At 43.7% G+C, this 26,341-nt stretch overlaps 1 protein-coding gene and 2 long non-coding RNA genes across 5 annotated transcripts in view; 2 read left to right on the top strand and 1 right to left on the bottom strand.

Annotated features, from left to right (window-relative positions):
* Positions 1-26,341, top strand: part of cacna2d2a (calcium channel, voltage-dependent, alpha 2/delta subunit 2a) — a 213,579-nt gene that overhangs the window by 169,775 nt on the left and 17,463 nt on the right. For all 3 annotated transcript variants that reach the window (XM_042090856.1, XM_042090854.1, XM_042090853.1), the window contains 10 exons: positions 797-961; positions 6,573-6,683; positions 6,900-6,978; positions 12,932-12,981; positions 23,118-23,207; positions 24,207-24,272; positions 24,692-24,766; positions 24,997-25,071; positions 25,633-25,704; positions 26,133-26,204. In XM_042090856.1, coding sequence (XP_041946790.1) covers positions 797-961; positions 6,573-6,683; positions 6,900-6,978; positions 12,932-12,981; positions 23,118-23,207; positions 24,207-24,272; positions 24,692-24,766; positions 24,997-25,071; positions 25,633-25,704; positions 26,133-26,204 — 855 coding nt within the window. The remainder of the gene's footprint in view (positions 1-796; positions 962-6,572; positions 6,684-6,899; positions 6,979-12,931; positions 12,982-23,117; positions 23,208-24,206; positions 24,273-24,691; positions 24,767-24,996; positions 25,072-25,632; positions 25,705-26,132; positions 26,205-26,341) is intronic.
* On the top strand, positions 16,090-16,956 carry LOC121707933. The gene is made up of 2 exons (XR_006031431.1): positions 16,090-16,690; positions 16,814-16,956. It is a non-coding gene; the product is annotated as an uncharacterized LOC121707933 (long non-coding RNA).
* On the bottom strand, positions 16,854-19,297 carry LOC121707934. Its single transcript, XR_006031432.1, has 4 exons — positions 18,593-19,297; positions 17,870-17,975; positions 17,649-17,721; positions 16,854-16,921 (listed from the first exon to the last, which is right to left on the bottom strand). It is a non-coding gene; the product is annotated as an uncharacterized LOC121707934 (long non-coding RNA).

Here is a 26,341-nt window from a genome sequence, read left to right as displayed (position 1 = left end):
TAATGATATGGTTCTTAATGGCCAGCTAAAGATAACGTTGCTAGTAATAATTCCAAGTTTAGGGGCAGTGTAGGAGTTGAACATTTGTAGTACCCCTGACGAAAAAGAACTATAGTAATACTGCAAGATTTCTATAGTAGTTCTGTGGTAGTTTATATTATGTTGATGGTGCTGATGTTCTGCAATACCTCTATAATATTGTTACCCTCGATAGTGTTTCAATAGTAGTCTTACAGTACTTCTATAGGATGTCCCAATACTATAAGATTCCTATAAAATCTATACCATTCAAGATTATAGGGTATTTTGTTCTATTAATACTAATTGTAATACTACGAGATTCCTATGGGGTCAGTATGGTGGAAGTTCTGAATGTGTTTTTTAGCCTTTGATGAGGTCCACTTGAAATGGCCACTCTGCCCACTCATTTCCATGTAGAACGCTGGGCCAGCAGAGCGCCCGTGGTGAATCAGCCACAGCCACTGGACACTGGAGAGAGCTAGACTCCCACACGTTTATATTCTGCTGCTCTGTGGCTCTGCTCGGGTGCTCTGGCCCAGCTGTGAGTGTGTGAGTAGAATGCTAATGCAGGAGGCTGTAGACACTGGACCACATCAGAACCATGTGTGGGCCAGAGTCTGGTTGTGTCTGTGCTGCTGTACTGACAGAATCTGGAGAAGAGGCTGTTAGAAGATGGATTAGTCCTGATATTGTTTTAAAAGCCTTATCCCAGGGTTTCATGGGTTTTTTCGTGCACATTCATTTGAAGTGAAAATTACCCTTTTGTGTGTTGCAGTTCAATGAGAAAGCTGAGCCGGTGGTACCCTGCTTTAGGTCCAACCTGGTGCAGGCCAACATGCGCAATAAGAAGATCTTCAAGCAGGCCATTGCCCACATGCAGGCCAAGGGTACCACGGTCTACAAGTCCGGCTTCCAGTTCGCCTTTGAGCTGCTCCTCAACGTAAGTTCCACACCCAGGAGCCTGCATGCATGTTGGTATGCGCTTAGTAGATCATTTAGGACATGACAGTGACACTGTGTTGGTTTTTATGTCCCTTTAATGGCTTTGAACCATAGCAGCATAACTGCTTTGTTGTGTCTGTGTTGTAATATAATATGACATTCCATGGCAGCAGGTTACATTTTACAAGAGGCTAGTTTGCCACCAGTATTCGAACAGTGGAAGGTGTCTGGCGAACCATCTCTTTATGCTGAGCTGTGTGTGGTGCAGTCTCATTTGAATGGCAGTGTGTGTGTCAAATTAAAGTGGGCGACACACACACACACACACACACAGAGGTATTTGTTCAGCTCGGACTCTTCAGAGGTCAGAATATGCAATGTTGCATCTCTCTCTCGGTGTCCACCACACTCAAAGTGCAATTAAACACTCAGTGGAGGTGGACACACCCCAGCTGGTACCCGAGGTCAGAGCTCAGCCTTCTCTCCTGACCCCCTTTAGAGTATGGGGTCTGGAAATAAATAGGGGTGGATGAAGATAATGAGGCAAAATATAGTCCAAATTAATCTCCAATTTTAGACATTCAGATTACAACCTTTTATACTTATGGTATATACACAGTACCTCAGTGTCATATTTGTCTGAAATATTTTAAAATAGATCAGGATAGAGACCGACCGATTTGGGTTTTTCTAAAGCCGATGCCGATACCGATTTTTAGCGGTCGGAGTCAGCCGATGGCCGATGTGACCTGCCAATTTTTTGGGCCGATTTTTAGGGCCGATATGCTATCGTATTATCCTTAATTGGCATGCTAAAAATCATACTAGTAAGAGGAGGCACAACACTTGTAAACTTAACACGATTTATTGAAAATTTAACATTAAAAAATTAACATATGATAAAGAACATATTTTCTATATATACACTATATATTTATGTATATAGTAGAAATATTATTTAGGCTATTATATAAAAATGATGATAAATGATAAATAACATATGTTCTATATATACACTATATATTTATGTATATAGTAGAAATATTATGTAGGCTATTATATAAAAATGACTGTAGGGGCCTACTCATCGATTCATAACAACAAGAATTAACAAATGTATGACTTCTTGCAGTCTGTTAGTCTATTAATTATTCATTTTAATATGTTTAACAGAGTGCAAGAAGACTTCCATGATGTGACAACTTCAGATAGTTACTTCAAAACGGCAAAATACATGTTTACATGTTTACATGTACAGGTTATACAGTTTTACCGTGGAACTTCCATGCCTTACCACAGACCTAGGTTTCAACAATATAAAACTCCGTCTCCCAGCATGCTGTGAGCATGCATCAAATCAAACATGTATACATCGCAAAAACAAATTGACACGGGATGACAATGTTTTCAAACTCACGTTATTTGTGAGTCCTCTTTTTCCTCAATCATTTCACTTAGATTGCATAGGGAGGGAAAGTGAAAACCAGCGCCCCAAGTGGTTGCGTTCCTATCGAAGAGCAGCTCCAATGTTAAGTCCCATAGACCTATTAAAAAAAAAATATTGTGAAGCCAAATCAGCGATGTTATCCACCACAAATATTTTACAGTGTCTATACAGTGATAATCTTCTAACTGTGAAAATGTCAGACCCTATTTTGCCTTATTTTAAAAAATCGAAATTGCTCCTTTTGTTTCATAAACGAACTACAAAAGTCACGTGACTTTACCCTTCGACGTTACTCACGGTAGCATGGTTTGTTTATTAGCCTGGTTAGCATTGACACTTAACACTTACTGCCAGCTCTTCATGTGAGTAGAAGCACAACACCAGTTATCCAGACATAAAGGTTATCACCACGCGGTTTACATCACGTTCCGTTATTACAAAAATATGTTAAGCCAGTTAAGCAAATTGCCGTATTGATCAGTTAGAGATTAAGCTGCCAAACCTGTGACGTCACATGCAGCTGTAGTTCCTTATCACCGTGTTACGACAAAAATTCAAAACAATTCAACTGATCCTAAAAATAAGGTATGACCACTTGAAGCAATAGAGGTGACCCCAGTGCCTAACATATGGAAGGCATTAAATTAAGATCCCAATGTGCACCGAGATATATTTTTTCTAAAAAAAAAATCCCATCCACACTGCTAAACTCTTCCCAACGAACTCGTAGCCACAACGCTAAGCAACTTTCATTTCTTCTTCAACTCCGATGCAGTTGAAAACGAATGGACATGGGATGACCGTGTTATAAAGCGTTCACATGTTAGATTTGCGTCCTCTTTTTGTTAAATTTTCACTTAGATTGTCCGTTACTATAGTTTAGATCGAAAAATCACGCTGGTCACCAGGGGTGTGTTTCTCGACAGTGTCGTTGCTAACTAAGTTAGCAACTTACTTGGTTGCAATGCAATTTCCCATAGGCAACCTACTAATTTGCTAACTGGTTAGCAACAATGCTTTCGAGAAATGGGGTCCAGCATTGAGGGGGCTTGTCGGCGCATTCCCAACGCACTTTCGGTAAATGAAGCAACATCACAGATTACAACCATAAGAGAAAATATACGACTTTGGGACACTGGAATGTAAAAATTGATGCTTTACCTGTAGACAGTCTTGCTCCTTCTTGAAACCAAAGATTTTCTTAGTTCTAAATAGACCGTATCTTTTAAAACCTCGCGCTGTGTTCCAAGTAGCTGCCCATAGATGTGCCTGACTTAAAATCAGCGCGGCCAAATAAGAAAATCGGCCGATGCCGATTGATTAAAAAATAGCAAAAATCGGCCGATTAAATCGGCTGGCCGATAGATCGGTCGGTCTCTAGATCAGGAAAGGCAAAGGGGCAAAGATTATGACAGGAAAACTGAGTAATGCAGTCCTGGAAGTGGTTTATGAATATAGGATTAGTGTTGAGGAGCCATGTAAGAGGGCTGGTCTTCCCTGAAAAGTGTGAACATGGTGATAGTAGCTGTCTCTGGTGCTGGAGCAGAGGGTGGGCTTCCTTTGGGTTGGAGGAAAAAGAGTGGCTGCTGTCCAGGGTGCTGAAACGTGGATCACTGTTCCTTTAAGCTGGATGCACTCTGCATGTATGGAAATGTCTTATCTGTGTGTGTGTGCGTGTGTATGTGTGTGTGTGTGTGCATGTTTGGTTGATTGTCCCCTCTAATGAGCCCTGATGTGCTGATTGATGAGTAAGACCCAGACACTGACCGATGAAGTGATATCACTTTATTAAAGCTGCTGGTGTTAGCAGACATGTGCCCATATGCCTGCTAAGCACAACTACCCACATTAACAACTACTATGCAGCCAAACCCAGCAGACAGTCTACCCCATCATTCAGTAATCCCTATAACCTCAGTGAAAGCCAGAAGAAATGTCTTATGTATTGTACTGCAACCAGCTAACTAAAAGCTAAGTGATAGTTAAGGAATGTGTCCTTAATATGCAGTTTGCTTACCCACTGATATAATGTACATTCTATCTAGCCGACTAAACAGTGATGTCAGTGGCTGATCCCCAGTGTTTGGAATAACGCCGTTTAAAAGAACGGCGTTAGGTAACGACGTTATTTTTTAACTAACGGGGTAATCTAACTAATTACTTTTCCTGTCGTTACAACGGCGTTAACAATACTGGACGTTAAATACTGTGCGTTACTATGCAATGATTGAATAAACTGTAATCCGAACGCACCCTGGCTCACAGCTAGTGAGGAGGTGGGTTAATAACGACGTAAGCGATTATTATTGGCTAAGGCAGAGTCATGTTTCATGATAGCCAATCAGAGCCAGTGTTTTTACACACTTGCTAGCACACGTGCCACACACACACGCAACAGCTTAAATAGAGATTTGACGAAACAGCAGAGGTCAGGAGCAATCCGAAAAGTTGGCATTTTCAAGGTGGAGATATAAGCACTACTTCAAATTCATCAAGGCAAGAACGTGCATGTAATGTGTACATTATGTCCAGGAGCGAAGACTTTGTCGACATCCGTTGTAAGAAACTCTTTAATGAAGCATCTCACACACGCATCTAAAGCTAGTGGCCAAAAACACCGATACCTCCACCACAGATGATAGCTCGCCATCCACTAGCAAAGAAGGACTCGGAGCAAAGTCCTCCAAGCAGCAAAAGCTAGATCTTTCTGCCTCACAACAAAAACATATGACACAGGCTGAAGTCAACCGTAGGTCTGGCGATGTGCAATATCTTGAATTTCCCCTTGGGGATCAATAAAGTATCTATCTATCTATCTATCTATCTAATAAATATCGAAAGTTATGTAGCCTACAAACACCTGTCTGTTCTACTGATTTCAAATGGCTGCTCAAAACTGCTCAAAAAATCCAAATTCTTTGACATATAGCAACTTTTAACAACAGTTACGCAAATAGTTACTTTCCCTGGTAACAAGTTACTCTTACCATAGAGTATTTCAGTTACTAACTCAGTTACTTTTTGGAACAAGTAACTATAACTAATTACTTTTTTAAAGTAACATTTCCAACATTGTTGATCCCAGAGTTCAGACTTATAACCAACCAAATGGTTTATCTCAATAACTAGCTGACACACCATAACAGCCAGCTAGTCCTCTAGTAATTCCAGCTTGTTTCCTATGGTAATCAGCCTAGTCTCTGGAATAGCCCATTTCAGGGTAGTAGCAATGTCCACTGGCAGTCCTCCAATCATCCAGTTCTGACAAACAAAAACTAAAGACGATTAGTCACAGTCTGTGCGATTTAATTTATCTGATTGCAGCCATATTATTTAGCATTATTAGAGTCTCGTCATGGCACTGGGAAGAGAAATAGAGGCCGACAGAAAGGGGGATTCTGGGTAGCAGATTGGATCTGACAGGATGGGTGAATGATGAGAGAGAGACAGAGAGAGAGAGGATGGGAGGGAGGGAGACACACACACACGTGTACATGTGTGTGTGTGTGTTTGTCAAAGAGAGTGAGTGAGGGAGATGGCATCAGGATTATACCTGAGGAGTTATTTCTGGACACACTGTCACATTAATGCACACAGACACAAACACACAGACATCAGAGCTCCAGACACACTAATGAAAGTGTATGCACACACACACACATACACACACACACACACACACACACACACACACACAGACATACTCACACAGAAGTGGATGTTTTCCAAAAGTGCTGGTGATTATGATCACTGATTCCATCTTCCCTTCTCTTCCTCTCATCTAGTTCCTGTTCCATACTCATCATTCCCTGCTCATCAACATAATCCCCCCCCCCCTCTCTCTCTCTCTCACACACACACACACACACTCTCATCAATCCATTTCGAGCCCATATTTGTTTGCATGTCAAAAATCCGTTTTTATTTCCATAGCAACATGATTGTTCATTTATATCTGTTTGCCTCTCTCTCTCTCTCTGTGTTTGGCCCTCTCTCCCCCTCTCTCTCCCTCTCCCCCCCCTCTCTCTCTCTCTCTGTGTTTGGCCCTCTCTCCCCCTCTCTCTCCCTCTCCCCCCCCTCTCTCTCTCTCTCTGTGTTTGGCCCTCTCTCTCCCCCTCTCTCTCTCTCTCTCTCTCTCTCTCTCTCTCCTCTCCCTGTGCAGGACACCGGCTCCCCCAGAGCCAACTGCAATAAGATGATCATGATGTTCACAGACGGAGGTGAAGACCGAGCCCAGGAGGTCTTTGAGAAGTACAACTGGCCCAACAAAACGGTAAGGCCCTCTCTCGTTGCATTCAGATTGAATACAAATGCGCTCACCACTGCATCTAGATGCATTGATCGTCTGTGTGTTAAGCCCATGGCTGAAGTGGGTTTTGATTGTTGGACGTAAGGTCAGTCTGGGGCCATTATCTTTTGAGTGTTTTTTTTTTTTTTGTTTTGTTTTTTTGAGCATGTTCTCATCCAGTGCCTCTCCCCACCCCTGCAGGTCAGAGTCTTTACCTTCTCCGTTGGCCAGCACAACTATGATGTCACCCCACTGCAGTGGATTGCGTGTGCCAACAAAGGTAATTGAAGTTGTGGGACTGGTGTGTACTGTGTGATTATGTTTGCTCTTTTTAAGCCTCGCCAAAGGGGAGCCGAACACCACCTTGCCATTCACTAACAAATGTTTGGAAATAAGCAGGCCATGGCACAACCAAGACATTAAATTGAGACTACAAACAACAGTCAAAAGACAACAACAACAGCACTAAAGGAAATCTCAGGCCAAGAGGCAGTAATCCCAGCAGCCTCCAAGCCAGAGGCCTCTCTCTCTTCTGGTGCTGGCACAGGAGCTTTTAATCACCCCCTTGTCTGGGCCAGCAGCACTGAATTCACTTCAGGTCTGATTAGGTGTTGTAGACTCGATCTGAGCAGAGCTACAGAGAGCTGGGAAGAAGGTGCAAAACAAAAACAGGACACACAACTAACAAAACAAACAAACAAAACAAACATAAACAGTCAGTGTCTCCAACACCCTCACCCTTAAAGCAAAGAATAAAGTAGTTTTAAGAGTCACACACAAGTAACACATGTAAAAAAGCATGTATGTTCATTTGTTGTTCTAATATAAAAGCACACCCATGTTTTCCTAAACTATTTTTGCACTGCAGTGCCTTTCACATAGCACTTGAAATGTGGAGATGAGTGGGACTTACCAGTGATATTTGTGAGGCCAAACAGCGCTCAATGCACAAATACCAGACGCCAGTGCAGACACCACTACCCTTGAGCATGTGGACGAGCTCAGATTGTCCTCAAGTCTGGTACTAAGATCACTCCGAGCTCCCAGCCCTACTGGCGATCACCATGCAGTGATGTGGGGGCTCCACCGGGATTTAACCTGTGCTGGGATGTGGCACATGCATTCTCAGCAGTGGGCCTTGTTTCTCCTTATGCCCCCCCCCACACACACACATACACACACACACACACACACTCCAGCCCTGAGCAGGATCCTGCCAATCTGTCTTGCGCTTCCCTCGTAATTATCCCTCCTTCCGTGTGACCCACTTTACACTGGGCAATGCTGCACGCCTCGATTCACCACAGCTCCGCTCAGTTCCCAGGGAGGACTGAAGAAGCTCATCTCCCAGCAGATGCACGCCATATAATATGCACAGACTTATCTGGAGTAGCACGAATGCAAAGGCATCTACAGTATATGTCTGTATGTATGCACAGTATGTATAGCAGAGCAAGCAGTAAATGTGCTTTTGACTGTGTACAATGATCCCTGCATAGCCTTAAATTGATCCTGAATGAGTCTAAAATATAAAATCATGGTCTTTTCTAAAGCAAGAAAACACATCCATGATGTCCATAAAATTCACTCACTTAATGGGGAAAACATCGAGTGAGTCAGTCATAAATATCTGGGCATCTGGCTGGATGACAGACTATTTTTTAAAACACATGTGGTTGAACTAGCTAAGAAGGTGAAAGTGAAGTTAGGTGCACAGAATTAGGCCATGTCTCTCCCAGAAAAATATACTGTTGATAGTCCAATCAACAATACTATCAGTCTTAGACTATGGCGATGTTGTGTATATGTATGCTTCCACCTCAGCACTGAAACCACTTGATACAGTATACCACAATGCCATACATTTTATTACTGGTGATGGTTTTAGATCATTGCACACTACCAGAATGTGGATTGGTCTTCCTTATCAGATAGGAGGGATAGACATTGCTTTCTCTTTGTTTTTAAGGCTTTAGCAGGGAAACAACCCTCTTACTTTAGCTTCCTGTTGAAATTCAAGTCTATGTGTCACAGTACCAGGGCACAGAGTCTCATCTCGCTTGAAACCCCACTTGTGAGATCTGACTTTGGGAAATCTGCTTTCAAGCTTTTTTGCACCTTATATATGGAACAAACTGCAAGAAAGTCTGAAACTAAGCCTTTGATAAATTGAAGTGTTTTCTTAATGATATGGCTACGGTACAGTAGCCTGGTGTTACCATCCTACGTACTTCCGGCCAAAATTTGATTTCAGCCTCGCACGTAGTCTGGCCCAACCCACAGTATGCGGCTCGCGTACGACCGCGCCAATCAGCGAACAGTTGAGTGATGACGCGGAGGTCGCCTGCCGAGTTGCTTGTAGTCCAGCGAAGCTTGTAGTTCAACAGCACAGCAACAATGGCGACGGAGGAAGAGATGCTAGAAGCTATCACGCAATTAAAGCAGGAGCAAGAGGCTTGTCTTGTCAATTTTATAAATGCCAAGGATGTTGTAGCTCTCCTTTCAACTGGCTTTGGCAAAAGTTTGATTTATCAGATGGTGATAACTAAACCTAAACGCACAAGTGTACTACATGCATCACTACTTTTCATGTTTTCAAATAAACGTTTGCTGCTCGTTATTCTCCCCCCTACTCTCAAATTACCTTTACAAAATCAATGCGGCATAGGTCTACTTAAGGAATGGAATGTTAGCTACTAGCTAGCCTACCGAGCAGGGCTCAAGGTGAGGCGGTGTGTCTTGACGTGAGCTAGCCGGTTACCGAGCGGGGCTCAAGGCAAGGCTGCTGTGATTATGCTTGACTGGGACTAGCGGTTACCGAGCTGGGCTCAAGGTAAACCGCTCCGTGTTTGTGTTTGACAGAGGCTAGCCTGTGGTTGAGCTGGGCTCCAGGCGAGGCTACCGTGCTTGTGGACAGTAACGTTAGCCAGTCACCGAGCGTGGCTCAAGGTGAGGCTGCGTTGTTTTGCCGAACAACTGTTAGTTTAACTGAGCAAGTTCCAGGTTAAATAACGCGTAGGTCGTCAGTACAATCAGAGCCCGTCTACGGAGAGCCTCCCCACTCTCTATTAATCCCATACAAACCGAATTTGGCTGCAATTCATCAGAGTTCACCTAGATGGCGATCGCGGGCGAGTCCAAAATACATGGGGTCCTATGGAGCTACATGGCTACATTTATTGTTTTCACCTATTTAACAACTGAAACCCTCAGATTTTATTTTATTTTTCGCAAAATGGATATGGATTATCAATCAAAAGTAAAATAATCCGGGAGTCATGTCCTTTCGTTTTCTTACAGGTTGGGTCGTTGTTGCCCATAACACGCTAGCATTGATGCTATGCTATGCTATGATCATGCTAATGAATGACGTCATAGACACGTTTGAAAGGCTTTTTAGAACAATTAAGTGACTTTAAAAAATATAATACTCAACCAAGTGTATTGTCTTTGTCTCCCCTTTCGAATACAATATTCAAAGTACTTGAAAAAAAAATTATATCCCGAGAAAAGTAGATTTTGAGGGGTACAGCTCCATAGACCTCCATTCATTCTGGACTCGCCCGCGAGCGCCCCTAGATGCAGTACCACACCGGAAGAGTTCCGAGAGTGAAGGTTCTCCCCTTATTAGACATTCTCTGGTACAATCCAACTTATCCGAGAGTGAAGTCTGAACAGCCTGTGTAGGACGAAGTAAGCGCCGTAGCTCCGACGAAGTCACCGGGCTGCGTAGAACAACAATCGTCTGATAAGCGGCGAGAAGAGATGAGAGGAAAACTGGCGTGTGACAAGAGCTGATATAATCTCGGTGACATGACGTTTTTGGTATACAACTCTCAGTCTGTGGCTGGCGCAAGTTAGAGATATCCACTACAAAGAGACTGCCCTGGCGGTCAGGTAGCCTGCATACTAGCCAGCGGTGTGTTCACTACTGAGAGCAGAAGTGGGAAGCAGAGCCTGAAGCGGAAGTGGGAAGCGTAAGAGCCTGAACTCCGGCGCACAGCATACGTCATTACCAAACGTTGCTGATTGGTTAAGGGAACTCCAATGATTTTAAACCTCAAAATAAGCATCCGCCCATTACGGAGACAGATTATTATTACTTTGTTCCAGACTGTATGACTAAGAGAAACGGTAAGGACCAGGCTAACGGTACAGTGCTCCTGTTATTAACTAACTTGCTTTTGCCTGTTTTTTCTTCTGTGTTCTTACATTTTTATTGTATTCTTCTTGGATTCAATTTTGTATCTTGTACTCTGTTTTCTTTAAACTGTTTGTCATAGGGCTTTGCTGCAAAAGAGCTCTTTGGGCTCAGTCAAATTTCCCTGAATAAACAATATGTAGTAATTTAGTAATGCTGGAATGAACTGAGATCCATGCAAGGGAGAAAGAGCGAGAGAGACTGACATAGAGGCGTAGACATATAGAAATGCTGTTTTCTCTCTCTCTTTTGGTCTGTCTCTCTCTGTCTATCTCTTGCGTGTATGTTGTTTGGTTGCATTATTTCCGCCCTCCTCTCCCCTCGTTAAGCCTCAGCCTAATGATCGTCACTCTCAGAGCGGCTGATTAGTTAATTGCGAGCTGTGCCAAGTGCTCAAGAGAGGCGAGTCTGGGGGGGGGGGGGCAGGGTAAGAGGGAGGGCTCCCCACAAGTTTTAATTAATTAGCTGGAGGAGCCTGGCTTTTTCCGCCCATAACCGTGACATCCTTCCGGCTGGGCCAAGGCTGCGGCGGGCGTTTGGATTAAGGGGCTCTGAGCCGACATGTTCTCCCGCGTAATGAGAGCAGCGACGGCGGAGACAGACGGCAGACTGGAGGAAGCTCACTCAGTGTTTTTTTTTCTTTCGTCTCCTCTCTTCTTTTGTGGCTCTCGCTATCTCTCTCTCTCTCTCTCTCTCTCTCTCTCTCTCTCTCTCTCTCTGACTCTCTCTCTCGGTTTGTCTCTCTCTGAGGAGCTGATCTCTCACTCTGGGTTTGGTCTTGTTTGTGTCCGTATCACAGGCAAGCAGAGTGCACACAACATCCCTCCGACACAGAGGAAAACACGCTGCCAGCTCTTCACTCTCCAATGGGGGGGTCGTACAAACAGACAAAAGAGCGCAAAGACACACATACACGCAGGCTTACACACACACACACACACACACACACACACATACACACACACACACACACATACACACACACACACACACACATACACATACAATATCATGCTAGTTAGACTTACAGATCAACATAGACTGACAGGCACACATCTATGTGCTTGTACATGTATATATCTATTCTCAGTGATAGCTACACTTCCATATATAGAAACATATTGGAGTGTGTTAAAACAAGTGTGTGTACTCTCTCTCTCTCTCTCTCTCTATCTCTATCTCTAGAGAGAGAGAGACATCATTGGTACATTCCTAGCCGTTCCTAGTATTTACGAACTCCAAAGCTCCTGTCCCTCACTCACATGGATGCCTGCATGCACTCACACAACGAACAAATGTCTCCATGTCTCTTTTTTTCTGTCAGACACAAAGTTCACCACAGAGCAGAATTTCATACAAATGCCAACAGATTTACGCACACACACACACACACACACACACACACACACACACACACACACAATTTCACATGTGCATTAGTATTGCTAATCAAGCCCCCTGAATCCCTTGGCCCTCACAGCTGTGTGGGCTTTTATGGACAGGTGTGTGTGCAAATGAGAGCTGTTTGGCTCCCATCACACACACACACACACACACACACACACAGGGCCTCTCGTCTCTGTCTATGAGATGTGGCCAGATTAGGCAGCAGCGACAGCAGTGCCACTAAACTGCTCCAGAGCGCTCGTCTGTGGCAGCAGGTTGATGCTGAACTCATCCATCATCTCCAAATATAGTTTTGGAAGAAAATACCGCTTCATATTACTATGTCTGTGTGCTCCATAAGGGAGATTAAAGTCACCTTTGAGATAAAGTGTAGTGCCTTTTTTCATTTTCGAGCTGTCTCGTCAGGATAAATTCTGCCCTCTCATTTTGTCTGCAAACAAACCTTGAAAATGTACCTTCTGCTTAAATAATTAGTTTCAGTCAAGGACGGGATTGTAACAACACACTGCCGTCAGTCTGATTAAGTCTGAGAGGAAACACTGTTGAATTCAGAGAAACAGAAGGGTGTTTGACTGACGGTTATTTTCCCCTCTCTCTTTCTTCCTTCTTTTCTTTCTTTCAAAAGGTTACTACTTTGAAATTCCATCCATTGGGGCTATCCGTATCAACACACAGGTATGCTCTCGTTCTTTTATTGTGTTTGTGTGTGTGTGGGTGTGTGTGTGTGTGTGAGTGAATGAGTAAAAAAATGAGAAAATTAGCCCAGACAGGAAATAACGTACATTAAGTACTGTGCTTGTCGCCTATATATGTTTGTGTCCTATATTTGGCTACAGCAATCTAGCCTCACTTCAAACCCATTGATCTTCCATATGAAAGTAGGAGAGTGGGCTTTTGCTGGTTAGGGATTGCAATATGACAAGTGCTAATACCCACTCCCTGAGCCCATGCTATCATCATAAAGCTGTTTCTGTGTGAGCCATGCATGGCTGTGCTGGTCCAGCTGTGTGTATGATCCATCTGTGTCTCCCCTCTCTCTCACACACACATGGGCCATGCATGGGCCTGCACGGACACACACACACACACACACACACACTTTGAAGGCGCTGACGGTGATGCTTATCTCCGCCTGGAAACGCACCATATAGTGCAGGAAGCGAGGAGAGGAGAGGAGCAGAGAGGTGGAGGGTGGGGGTGGGATGGGCTGTGTGTGAACAGTCTTAATCTGTGTAGCCCTCTTTATCTTTCTCTCTGTTAACACTCGTTTCTTTCATCCCCCATCCCCTCTTGTTCTGCCCCAACTAAAGCCCTGGGGGAAGAAGCCTCAAGGCCTGGCTTGCTTAAAGAGCCTTCTCTCTCTCTCTCTCTCTCTCTCTCTCTCTCTCTCTCTCGCTCTCTCTCTCTCTCTCGCTCCCTCTCTCTCTCCCTCTATCTCTCTCTCTCTCTCTCTCTCTCTCTCTCTCTCGCTCTCTCTCTCTCTCTCTCTCGCTCCCTCTCTCTCTCCCTCTATCTCTCTCTCTCTCTCTCTCTCTCTCGCTCTCTCTCTCTCGCTCCCTCTCTCTCTCCCTCTATCTCTCTCTCTCTCTCTCTCTCTCTCGCTCTCTCTCTCTCTCTCTCGCTCCCTCTCTCTCTCCCTCTATCTCTCTCTCTCTCTCTCTCTCTCTCTCTCTCTCTCTCTCGCTCTCTCTATACATGTCCCTCATTCTCTTTATGTATCACCATCCATCTTTTATCTCCTCTCTTTCTCGTCCCATCCATTTCTCTTCTTTTTCTCTCTATCTTTCTTCCCTTCCCCTCTCTCTACCTTCTCTATCTCAGGTTTGAAACTTGGATCCTTTTTCAGGTGTTCTACATTTGTGTTCTGTCAGTATTAATTGGTAATGCCCAGTTGTTGCTATAGATAATAGCTTTTCAAGACTCTCCTGGCTGCCCTCTTTGGATGATGGAACTAGTAGCGTGTCATCCTTATAGAGAAGGCATTTATCATCGGTACTATTGAGAACATGTCCAGAAGATGTAGATTAAATTCTACAGCTAACTCATCGATGAATATGTTGGACAGCTGCCTTGGACTTGAATCCATGCCTAACGCATCTACCCTGTCTCAAAAACTACAAGTATGTCCCAGGTATATGTTTTCTTATAGGGAAACCTTGCCACTCTACACCACTCTCTAAGAGTTTTAGCAACATGCCTTCAAGCCAGATGTAATCTGAAGTCTTGAAGTCAATAAAACATTCATACGTCTTTCCATTACTTGGATTTATTTTATGTACATGATGTTTTATAATAGGTAAGGGTGCAGAGAGTGTAGATGCAATTGGTGGTTATAAATTCTGTAAGGAAGCCTATTTGAATTTTACTAAATGTTCTTTTTCCTATAGTTTCCTAAGTTGAGTACTTTACTGTAGCTTTTAGAAAATTATAGAATAGCTTACCAAGGTCACACAGATCCTTGAGTTGTTTGAGCATTTTATCACCACTTTATGTCCTGGGGTTGGCAATCATTGATTCCGTGCCAAAGGAAAACATTATCTCTCCATCTCTCTCTCTCTCTCTCTGTCTGTCTGTCTCTCTCTCGCTCTCCATCTCTCTCTGTTTGTCTCTGTCTCTCATCTCTCTTTTTCTTGCCTCCTGCTCCCCTCAGGTTTTCCCCACAGGCGTGCTGATCAGGTCCCATGAATAGCCTGTCAGCTGTTCCATTAGCGGGGCTCTAATTTAGCAGCGGGCGTCTGCCAGCCGCCGCTAATGGCCTCTCCCTAGCAGGTGCGGTACCATTGGCCGGCGCCACCGCAGCCACCGTGTCAGCAGCAGGACGGCACACCTGCGCATCGTGCCGCGCATCACGTCCTGTCACTAACCATTACCCCTACCGGCTCATCACCACCCGCACACAGCCGTGAACACACACGCACACACACACCCTGCCAGACCTCACCTCCCAATGACACACACACACACCCCAGAAATATCCATGAGGACACACATACACATACACACACACACACATATATACACACTGTGCTAGACCTTACCTCCCAATGACACAAACACACACACTGAACATGCTCTTCTCACCTTCAACAAGGTGCACAATCACCCCAGACATCTGCAGGGTCACACACTTCACCTTGAGCGGCGCACCAAGTGAAAACATTGACGTTATTAGCTACACCTCATAAACAGGCAGCTTCCTCCATGCAATAAGTCACACACAGCCAAGTCCAACAAGATGCAGGTCTGCTGAGACCACCATGCCACTTTTTCAACAAGACACTCACACACACACATACACACACACTCTGTCTCTCTCTATCTCTCTCACACACACACACACACACACACACAGACACACAGCAGTGGTGGACGAAGTACACTAACTACGTACTTAAGTGAAAGTATAGATACCTTGTGTCAAATATTACTCAAGTAAAAGTGGAAGTATGCTCTTGGAATTTCCACTTGAGTAGAAGTATAAAAGTATTTGCCTTAATATATACTTAAGTATTAAAAGTACCTCAATGAATTATGGTTCTAATGGCTTTTTATAATTTTAAAGGTTAAAGGTTATTGCCATTAGGTAAGACCAAGTGGTTATGAAATAACAGCACTAGAGAACAATTATTTAATTTTACATTTATTTGTAACTTAGTTGCACATTTAATTACAAAAATGTTGCATAAAACATAAGCCCCTTTCCTATATCACATCTGTATGTCTGAAATGTGTTACCCTTAAACTTCTAAATACCATTACAGGAGCTAGTTCCACAAAATCAGAGAATGTGGTGTGATACTAGTTGGTGCTGAAGACTAGTGATAGTAATGATATTCCCTACACCACCCTAGGTACAAAAACAGACAAAAGTCAAAATAAAACCTTTGACCTCAGATCAAACGTGAAAAAAAAAAAGTAATTATAGGAACTAGTTTTTGCATAAATTCCACAAACTTACAGAGCGTATCAGTCTGCACAGAAGACTGTAAAAAGTATGTATAGTGATACTCTGGTACAAACATAGGAAGTCAAAACAAAATACTCTGCCAGATATCAGAAGTGGGAATAAAAACTACCATTACAGGAACCAGTGAAGCATTATGTTATACCAATTTGTTTAGAAGATTATAGAGTAAGATACTCTGGTACACAACAACAAAGTCACAACAAACCAGTTAACCTGACCTACCCTGAATCACAAAAGGCATGCTAAAACAGCGAGCCTAAAATGGCATAGCTATTCATTATTTACTAAAGCTGAAATATTTCTTATTTCGCTTCAGGAGGAGCTGGTTCTCAAATTTTTTTGCATCCAGCCTTGCCCGCCGTGGACTAAAAATCAGCCCAGCTGTGCTAAATAGGCGCTCACAAGCGGCTGAAGCTGGTAAAGTGGTGTTAGGTTTAAGAGATAACTTACACACTACAGGGTACGACTTCAATATATCCTTGTGGTCTACCTTTGAGGCAAGGTAGCCTTCTAATTGTTTAATATTTTCCTGACCATCAGATGTCTTCATGCTTGCAAAGAAGTCCTCATCATCTGATGCACTGGAGCCATTAGCTGGCAATTGATGTGAAGGGTCTTCCTCCAGATGGTCCTTAATGTAGTCCAGGCCTGAAATGGACATTTAAATAAATGCTAAAAATCAAGTCCCTGTAATCATGCATTCCTCCATGTTAAATCAGAATGACAGAATTGAAACAAAGAATTCCACCTTGTTGCGTTGGGATGGATAAGCTGAATTTTGCACACATTCTCTATAAGCTCTGCAGCAGTAGAATATCTCCCACATTTGTTCCATAGTCCATAGCATTTTAAAAAAAGCTGATCTAGACAACCTTTTGAACGCATCATTTGAGTTTGCTTTTGGCCGCATCCACTGTGGAGACAAGATTCAATAAGTGACAGGCGCATCGATGATGCTTAGGGAGTTGGAATTGCAAACCATCATCTTCATTTAAGATAGATGTGACTTCAACAAAATCCACTTCAACCCCATCACACTCCTGGTCCTCATCACCCATCTCCTCACCATCTTCAGACTCATCTGAAGGAGAATTGTTGTTTTCATCTTGTTCTCCGTACATTCGGAATGCCTTTAAGAAATTGGACCCGTTGTCCGTAGTAGTTCGGGTTATCTTGTTCTGTATGCCAAATTCTGAGTGTATCTCATTTAACGAATTAGCCAAGACGTCAAAAGTGTGTGCACCTTTGAGCTGCTTGCATGCTAGCACCACTGAACACCTCTCTAGGCTATTGGGATCAACCCAGTGGGCAGTAACTCCAAGAAAACCCCTCCGCCTTGCACTCAACAATCTGTTGTCGTAGCAATAAAATCGACCTTGTCCATAGCTTCTTTGATGTTCCTCTTCATCACAATTGCAGCCTCATCTATCTTGCGTCGCAAGGTGGTCCTGGAAATCAGAGAGGCATTGGGCTGAAGATCTTGCAAGAGATCTTGAAATGATGGCTGCTCTACCACACTAAAGGGCTGGAGACTCTGAATTACAAAATTCAAAACAGCATGATCCACATTTCTTTGAGAAACTCCCTTTGTCTCACCTAACTTTAACTGTTTTAAAGTTGAAGGAGCGTCTTGGTTCTTTGCTTTTCTTTTGCGTGGGGCAGTCAAAGCGTCATACCTATCCACAACACTTGCATGCTTTCTCTGAAAAAAAACATAAAAATCCAACCATTAACAACATGTACACATAGGCTACTCCCACTAATAAATAAAATACAATTTTTTTCATTTCCTAGATCTAGGCTACACTGTATGTTTTTATATATATATATGTATATTAATCAAATGTGATCTTTAAAAGGTGAACTCGAAATTAGGGGATTTCTTTTAATAGCCTAGCAAATTCCAGCAGCCAATTTCTTATGCACCATACCATGCATTTAAAGCAAGTCAAAATGCATTCAACTTGCCTAGATAGATTATCCCGCTTATGGCTACTTGCCAAAACGAAAACAAAAAATTAAAACTTCAACCAATTTGTCTTCAAAAGCCAATTGGGCTACCATTTTTAACCATTTTCTGCTGAGAAATGAAGGCAGGCTACTTCGCCAAAGACAACGAACTTAAACATTCTTTTGAACGAAAAAGGCCACTTTGCTTGACAGCAGTCAAAGAATTAACCACGGAACGCTAGGAAGGCCCAGCTATGCTAGCGTAGCTGCTAAACTAATTTAGCCAAACACACAATGCAGACAATGTAGGTTAAATTTAAAATAATTCGGTTGCTAGTCATCAAACCTACCAGAATGAAAATCACTTACCTCGACGTGTTTCTTTAAATTCGAGGGAGAATTCTTGAACAAGGATATAATATTGTTCTTCGGCAGGCAGAGAAGACACTTAAAGTAAAACGAATCCGTCTTCCTTTCCACCATTTCAAAAAGTTTGCCTAAATAAGGCTACGGGTGTTCAGGCAAGTCAGTGTCGGACGTTTCTGTCATTATTGTAGCATTAAGTGAGCATGAGCATCATCCTGCAAAATGCTTTGCGTTGTAATGATTTAAACCTAGCTCTCCCGCACACAATGTCTAATCAAACGAACGAAACTGACGAAATCGAAAGGACTTCAGAGCAAATTGCGCGCTGAGCCCTGATTGGTGCGTGATTGTGCACTGGCTGTGACCAGAGAGTGTTTGACCTCTCATTACGATTCGCTTTGGTAAAATGGAACGAGAGGTTTTAATAAATGGAACGGAGTAAAAAGTATGATTATTCACTTAGAAATGTTGTGGAGTCAAAGTACAAAGTATCACTAAATATAAATACTTGAGTAAAGTCGAGATACATCTATATGTTACTTAAGTACAGGAACGAATTACATGTACTTCGTTACTGTCCACCACTGACACACTGACACACAGACACACACACACCGACACACATTTAGACCATCACTTGCGAACACGCTCCTCATGTCACACACCTCCCTGGAAACCACACCTATTTCCATGCTTCAGAGAGGGCTCATTTTACACACACACACACACACACACACACACACACACACACACACACACACACACACACACACACACACAAATGCCTATGTTAGCAGACCCCACCCCCCAGCTCAGCTCCAAATTCCACTTCCAATGGATCGGTGCTTCATATGCATAAGGAATAAGGCAATCTTCCCATTTGTTTGGTCCAGGTGTGCTCTAACATGCTAGCCTGGAAACCAGACTCTCTGACTTCGCAGAGAGTCTGGCCTAGATCCATAGGCGTTCGTTTATTTCCGGGTGGGAGGGCACAGTTTGAGATTTTAAAATCATTGGAGTTCCTTTGAACCGCTTTGAACCAATCACTAACAACCGGCGTTTCGTCATACAGAGAAGTTTCTCTGCAGCACGCCCATAACAAGCACGGGTGCATCTTATCAGCAAACAATCACACGTTTCATCTGCGTAACTCTCGCCAAAATGCATCATATAGTGTTTTGTGAATGTACCCAAGTCAAACTTTCATAATGCATAAGTACGTCCAAAGCGCCACTTTTAAGCTTGTATGCGTTGTCGTTTTCGGGTGAAATGACCTTTTGAATGGGATTCCTATAGGGCTACTACTTTTTTGATACAATCGCGTCAAAATAGCTATTTTTAAAATACTATGAAGGCTCGACACAACATGAAACTTTGATCGAAGTATCATCAGTGTCTCTACACATGAACTCGAGCATTGAGAACATTGTTGGTGTACACAGAGTTTACTAAAAGAGAGGTTTTGAACAACTCACTCGTTTTTTCTGCTCGCTGCCATCTTGCCATCTTGCAAGGAGTGAGTTGTCCAAAATCTTTCTTTTTAGTAAACTATGTGTACACGAATAATGTTCTTAATGCTCGAGTTCATATGTAGAGACACTGATGATGCTTCGATCAAAGTTTCAAGTTATTTCGAGCCTTCTTAGTGTTTGAAAAATAGTGATTTTGACGCGACCATGTAGCCTACTAAACTAGAGTTTGACTCGAGTACGTTCGTAGCCTATTTCAAGTGACAAAATCTATGACTAAAGTTTAGCTGACGATATAACATCCTACTCCACTTCGTTCGTGACACTCCTGTTAATAGGCTAAACTATTATTCACATTTGCTCAAAGATTTCATAAATATAAGCCCTTTTCGCTCCCTACGTTGATGTATTCCAAGCGATCTGCTTCAGGGGCGGGGACGTAGCTAAACACCATGCCTGAGTACGTAATCGCTCTCAGGGACGCCCTCTGTTCGCTGGTTGGTCGGCTGCCCAACTGCCGAAGTAAACGAGCGTGAATCAACCTATTCCAGACGGAGTACTGTAGGGAAAAGAAATCGACCGGAAGTACGTAGACAGGCCAAGGCCAGGCTACTAACATGCACAAGGCGTACTGAATTCCACCCTGCCTCTCCTCGTGAGCATCAAAAAAGGAGTGTTTTGGAGACTCCCCCTGTGTCCCCCTGCGAAAGCATCTCTCCGCCGAGCTGCTGGGCTTGGGTTTTTTTTTTTCCTTCTTCCTACTGACAGTCATAGAAGCCGTTGTTTGTTTCCATGCAGAGAGCTCTTTTCAGCAGCGAAAGGTCATGCATGAAATGCTCTCAACAGGCACACCAGTGACAAACATAATAACGCGCCCTCGGCGGTGTGTCGGTGTGGCTCTGTGGCTCTTCCCCGCCGTCGTCTTCTCGTACAGAAGCGGACCGCCTCATGGCCACCTCTGGTCACACTCTCTCCTCACGCAGGTACCGGCTCCTCCGGCTGTCTACCCGCCGCCTCACCTGCCAGCGGCAGATAAGTCCGTCAGACTCTGGAACTGCGGCAGACTCATTTGTGGCTGAACAAGCAGGCTAGCAAAACTGTGCACTGTATACGCAGCGCAAAAGACAGTAGTCTGTTCAGGCCTGCATAGCATGCATCAGATGCTACTGGAGGTCTGTCCTACAGGGTATGCTGGTTGTGTGGCTGTGTCCATACAATTAGTGCAGCCAGGGGCATTACTGTTGGGTTCTTCAACAACGGGTCATATACAATGTTATATGGGTGGCCAGACACTAAATAGGTTCCTGGAAAAACAGGCACAGGTAAGACTCTCTCCCTCTCTTCCTACTTTCTCCTCTACTCTCTTTCTCCTCTACTCTCTTCTCTCCCTGTCTCTTTTCTCCTCTCTCTCTCTACCTCTCGCCCTCGCTGTTGCTGTAGAGGTGGTTGTTTATGTTCTGGTGGCCGTTTCCTGTGGGGCGTATAAACGGCGTGAAAAGGTCTGGCTGTCAGATGAAAGATCTCCCCGTGGCGCGGGGAGCGAAGGCTTTACAGAGCTAATAATAGAACAGGTTCCGCCTGTCAGCACCTGGCCGTTCCAGGCGGGGATTAAAAAAAGAAAGAAATATAAAAAAGAAATAAAAACGCATTTGTGCCGCCGCGCGCAACTCAAGAGAGGCTTTGAGAAAGAGCATATGGGGGGGAGGGGTTGTTGAAGTGTGTGTGTGTGTGTGTGTGTGTGTGTGTCTGTCCATGTCCATGACTGTATGTGAATGTGATGGAAAGAAAAGGTCTTATATCTTGAGGCTTTGGTTTGGATCCTGTCCTATTAGATCACAGTAAGGGTTACAGATTGATAGGAGAGGCCACAGTAGACCAGCTTTGATATTAGGCTGTGGAACATTTCTGCTTGATGTTTAATTGAATTCCTCCCCTTACATGTACAATCTCCCCCAAGATACCTGTGGTAAGAGGAACTAAAATGGAAATACTTTCAGAACCTGAAGGCTCACATGGTGGTTTGGGCAGTAAAACATGATCCACTGAGCAAGCCGAGACAGAAAGCACATCTACCCTGTCCAAATGCACAGCCTTAAGCCCTTTGGGTCTCAGTGCCGAGAGTGCCCAAGAATCTCGTTCTCATCCCGCTGACTTGAGCTCTTTCCCACAAGCCCTCTCTACACCCCTCTAAATCTCAATTTGCCCCGTCTCCAGCCGAGTGCATGGCTCAAGCCCCCGGAATGAGAAAGTGCCTCCTAAGCATGTCATATTCATACCTGGCTGCAGGCATTGATGCATGTGGGACAAATCTTGCCACTCTCGCTTCAGCTAAAATAAGTCAGTCAGAGCCAGTGAGAGGAGAGCTTTCCGTCTAGACTTTCACGAGAGCCAATTACAGCGCAGCCTTTTGTCTCCTTCGGAGATCCGTGATCCAGAAAGAAAGACAGTGGCCTTCTCTTTGAAAACCAACAGGAGGACACCTACAGTTTTTGCTCTTATTATCCTATGTGAGTGTCTCTCCCTAACGGTCATTAGAGCACTAATAGGTAGCGGCGGTGCGAGGAGGGGGTTTGTTCGTCGTTCAGCAGCACTCCAGTGCGTCTCTCCGGGCCACAGGCTCTAGAAGAGTTTAAAAGCTCTTTTATGAGGAGAGCTGTTTGGCCCTGAGTGGGTAGTGCTAGTGTTTTTACTGCCTTCTCGGCAAGACGCTTAAGAGGCTGTTTTATACCTCCTACAGTGGCACCTCGTCATGGCTAGTCATTTTACTGCCTCCCCTGGCATTTAGAGCTGTGTGTTTGTGTGTGTTTGTGTGTGTGTGTGTGTGTGTGCGCGTGTGTGCGTGCGTGCGTGTGTGTGTGTGCATGCTCCTGTGTGTGTAAAGTAATGGTATGACTGAGTAACTTAGTGTATTTAAACAAACAACCTACGTCAGTGTACTAATGCAATCATGTATGTGTCTGACCAGTTAAATTAAATTATGTTGGAAAGAACCTGTTTGTATTTGGCAAATGTGTGTGTCTGTGTCCTTGAATTTTGTGTCATTATTTTTTATATTTCAGGAGTACCTTGATGTTTTGAGTCGGCCAATGGTCCTTGCTGGTACCCCAGCCAAACAGGTCCAGTGGACCAACGTCTACCAGGATGCTCTGGTGAGAGCCTACTGCCTCCCACATCTCCACACATACTTCAGCAGAATGAGTTCCTTCCTTACCAATAGGCACACACTTTCAAGCAAGAGTTTAACAATATATCTATTGTTCTGAAATCATTTACACTGCCAGTTGGAGAGGAGACTTTTCTTAAACCCTGGAGCATTTCCACTATAACTTTTGTTTGGTATAGATAAAAACAGTTCTATTGCAGACTGGGGACAACCCTCCAAAGAAATTGGTCCATCACTGTCTTCAAAAGATTCAGCACGTGTCCATACAGACTGACAGAGAGTTTGGAAGGGTTGGAAGGCAAGGCAAAGCAACTAGTAATTAGTAATATTTCGGCATTAATTTTAATACATATCCGGCTTTCCGGGTAATGGGAGATGCATTTATGTTCTGGAATGTTCTAACCCCGGAGGAGACTGATGGGGCTTCCTGGGCTGTGTGTGGGTGGATGAGGACTGAGGAGTGGCTCTGGTTGTTGCCGTGGTGAGCTGAGCCCATGGACGGCACCATCGTGCTCTCCCGCAGCCTCTGTATGTGGGTTTATCTGAGTGATCAGCTCCTCCTTCATCTCCATCTCCATAACAACAACTTCAGTGTTATTCGTTTATTCATTCATTTGATGGTCATTCACTAGAATTGGCTTTTTTGCCTAGTCATTGAGACTGTTTTAGGTTGCTCTGTCTCTCTTGCACTTAGTCTCTCTTTTCTACATGCACACACACACACACACACACACACACACACACACACACACACACACACACACACACACACACACACACAGACTTGGTTCCCTTATCTTGATATGCGTATATGCGGTTTGTGTTTGAAGATTATTGTTCTTTATGAGAATCTGTCCATTTTTTACCCAATGCTTCCTTGACTATCTCCTTTAAACCCTGTTTCCCATTATATTCAGTTGTCCAGTAACAACAATGCTGTTTTGAAATTGTAATGGTAAAATAATGACCTAGTGGCTCTCCATAGGGCCTGGGACTGGTCATCACTGGAACTGTGCCAGTCTTCAACCTCACTGCTGATGGATCGCCGCAGGTAAAATGAAACTCCTCTGGCTGCACAGCTAATTACTTAGAAAGCAACTTGATTAATCAAACATATAAGTAGTTCCCTTCTGTAGTCTTTCTCTGCCCTCAGACCTGTGTGTTCAGACATGGACTGGTGTCCTTCAGCAGGGCTGTGTAGACATACCTGCTATTTATATTCTTTTCTTAACGCTTAAGGTCATTTGGTCAACGTTGTGTAGTGCCTTCAACATGAGCGCTTATGAATTAAACATATCAATTCATTACTAAGTCAATGTTGTTCCAGGAAAAATTCAGATTGCTCTATAGGTTGATTTATGACATTGAGAACAAGAAGGGTGCAGCACCCAGCCTGTGCTGAATGAAGTGGAGCAGTGACCCCTAGTGGCCATGTTAAGAACTTTTTCCCTCCTAACAATGTCTGTCCAGAATCAGCTGATCCTTGGAGTAATGGGCGTGGACATTACCCTGAATGAAATCCAAGCACTCACACCTAGATACAAGGTAACCATCTTAATGCTTAATACGCTTGCACAACCAAATGAACAAAATCCAACAAGAGTAACATGCAAAAAAGGAAATCTTGACTGTCTATGAAGAAGCCTGCTTTCACTATAAATGATGCATTGACATGTATCTGTTATAACTGTCAAATGTACACACACATGCTTGTATCTAACAAGTGGTTTTGTTGGAACTATGGATGTCCCTGACATTGTTGCCTCTCTTCACAGCTTGGGGCAAATGGATACACATTTGCCATAGACCCTAATGGCTACGTGCTTTTGCATCCTAACCTGCAGCCTAAGGTAAGAGGGACCCCTCTGCTCATAGGATGCAGAAATGGAGGGAGGCTGTGGCACAAAAATAGAGAAAGTGTTTCCATAAGTTAGATGTTTCTGCTCTCTGAACAGAGTATATTTTATGGCGTAGTTCAGGGGTGTTCAACTGATTGTGAACCAGGGACCACCATTCTGACTAATTACGTAACCCCAGGACCACCACTGAATAAAAATACTGATTCCCACATTGCAAATACATTACTGAATCCATGGTCAGGGACCACCAGCAATGTCCCCACAGACCACAAGTGGGCCGCGGACCACTGGTTGAAAACCCCTGGCGTAGTTCATAAATTATAGCAAGTTACAACATATTCCCTCATTATGTTTATAGTTTCACCTGATCTCCCTTTAAGTAGTAGTATCTCTCTCTCTCTGGATCTCTTCATTTCCTCTGATTGATGGACATGCTTAGGCGTGTGTGGCATTGACATGTGTCTGTCTCTGTTTATCTCTTTCTTCACTCCGTCTCTCCTCTCCTCTCCTCTCTGTCTCCTCCCCTCACTCCCCCTCTCTTCTCCTTCTTAGACCATTAACTTCAGAGAGCCCGTCACTCTAGACTTCCTGGATGCTGAGCTTGAGGACAGCAACAAAGAGGAGGTTAGAAAACCTTCACTGCATGTTGGTTTTAGTTACAGTGTGTCCAGTTTGTTCAATTCAGTTTAGTCATTCAGGTCAGTTGTCTGGACTTGAGGATGTGTTGTGCATTGGTCAGATTTCTGAAAGTAGTAGTGGAAATTTCCACTGAACTCCATCTCCCTCCTTTGCCTCTCTCTGTGTGTCTTCTTTTGAGTCATTCTTTTTTCCCTGGTCTCTTTTCTCACTTTTTTTCTCTACATCTCTCTTTGTTTCTCTTTGTCTCTCTGTTTCTCTCCGTCTATCTGTTTCTCTCTTTTTCTCTCCGTCTCTCTCTGTTTCTCTTTCTCTCCGTCTCTCTCTGTTTCTCTTTCTCTCCATCTCTCTCTGTTTCTCTTTCTCTCCATCTCGCCCTCTCTCTCTCTCCGTCTCTCTTTCCCCCCACCCCGCAGATCCGTCGCCTGATGATTGATGGCCGGCCTGGGAAGAAGAAGATAAAGACGCTGATTAAGTCGATAGATGAGGTACGTCAGCTGATTATGTATAGATGAGGTACGTCAGCTGATTAAGTCGATAGATGAGGTACGTCAGCTGATTATGTATAGATGAGGTACGTCAGCTGATTAAGTCGATAGATGAGGTACGTCAGCTGATTATGTAT

This window comes from Alosa sapidissima, chromosome 4 (genome assembly GCF_018492685.1).
Source record: "Alosa sapidissima isolate fAloSap1 chromosome 4, fAloSap1.pri, whole genome shotgun sequence".
NCBI lineage: Eukaryota > Metazoa > Chordata > Actinopteri > Clupeiformes > Clupeidae > Alosa > Alosa sapidissima.
The sequence above is the reverse complement of the archived record's forward strand: the minus strand, read 5'-3'. Positions and strand labels throughout refer to the sequence as shown.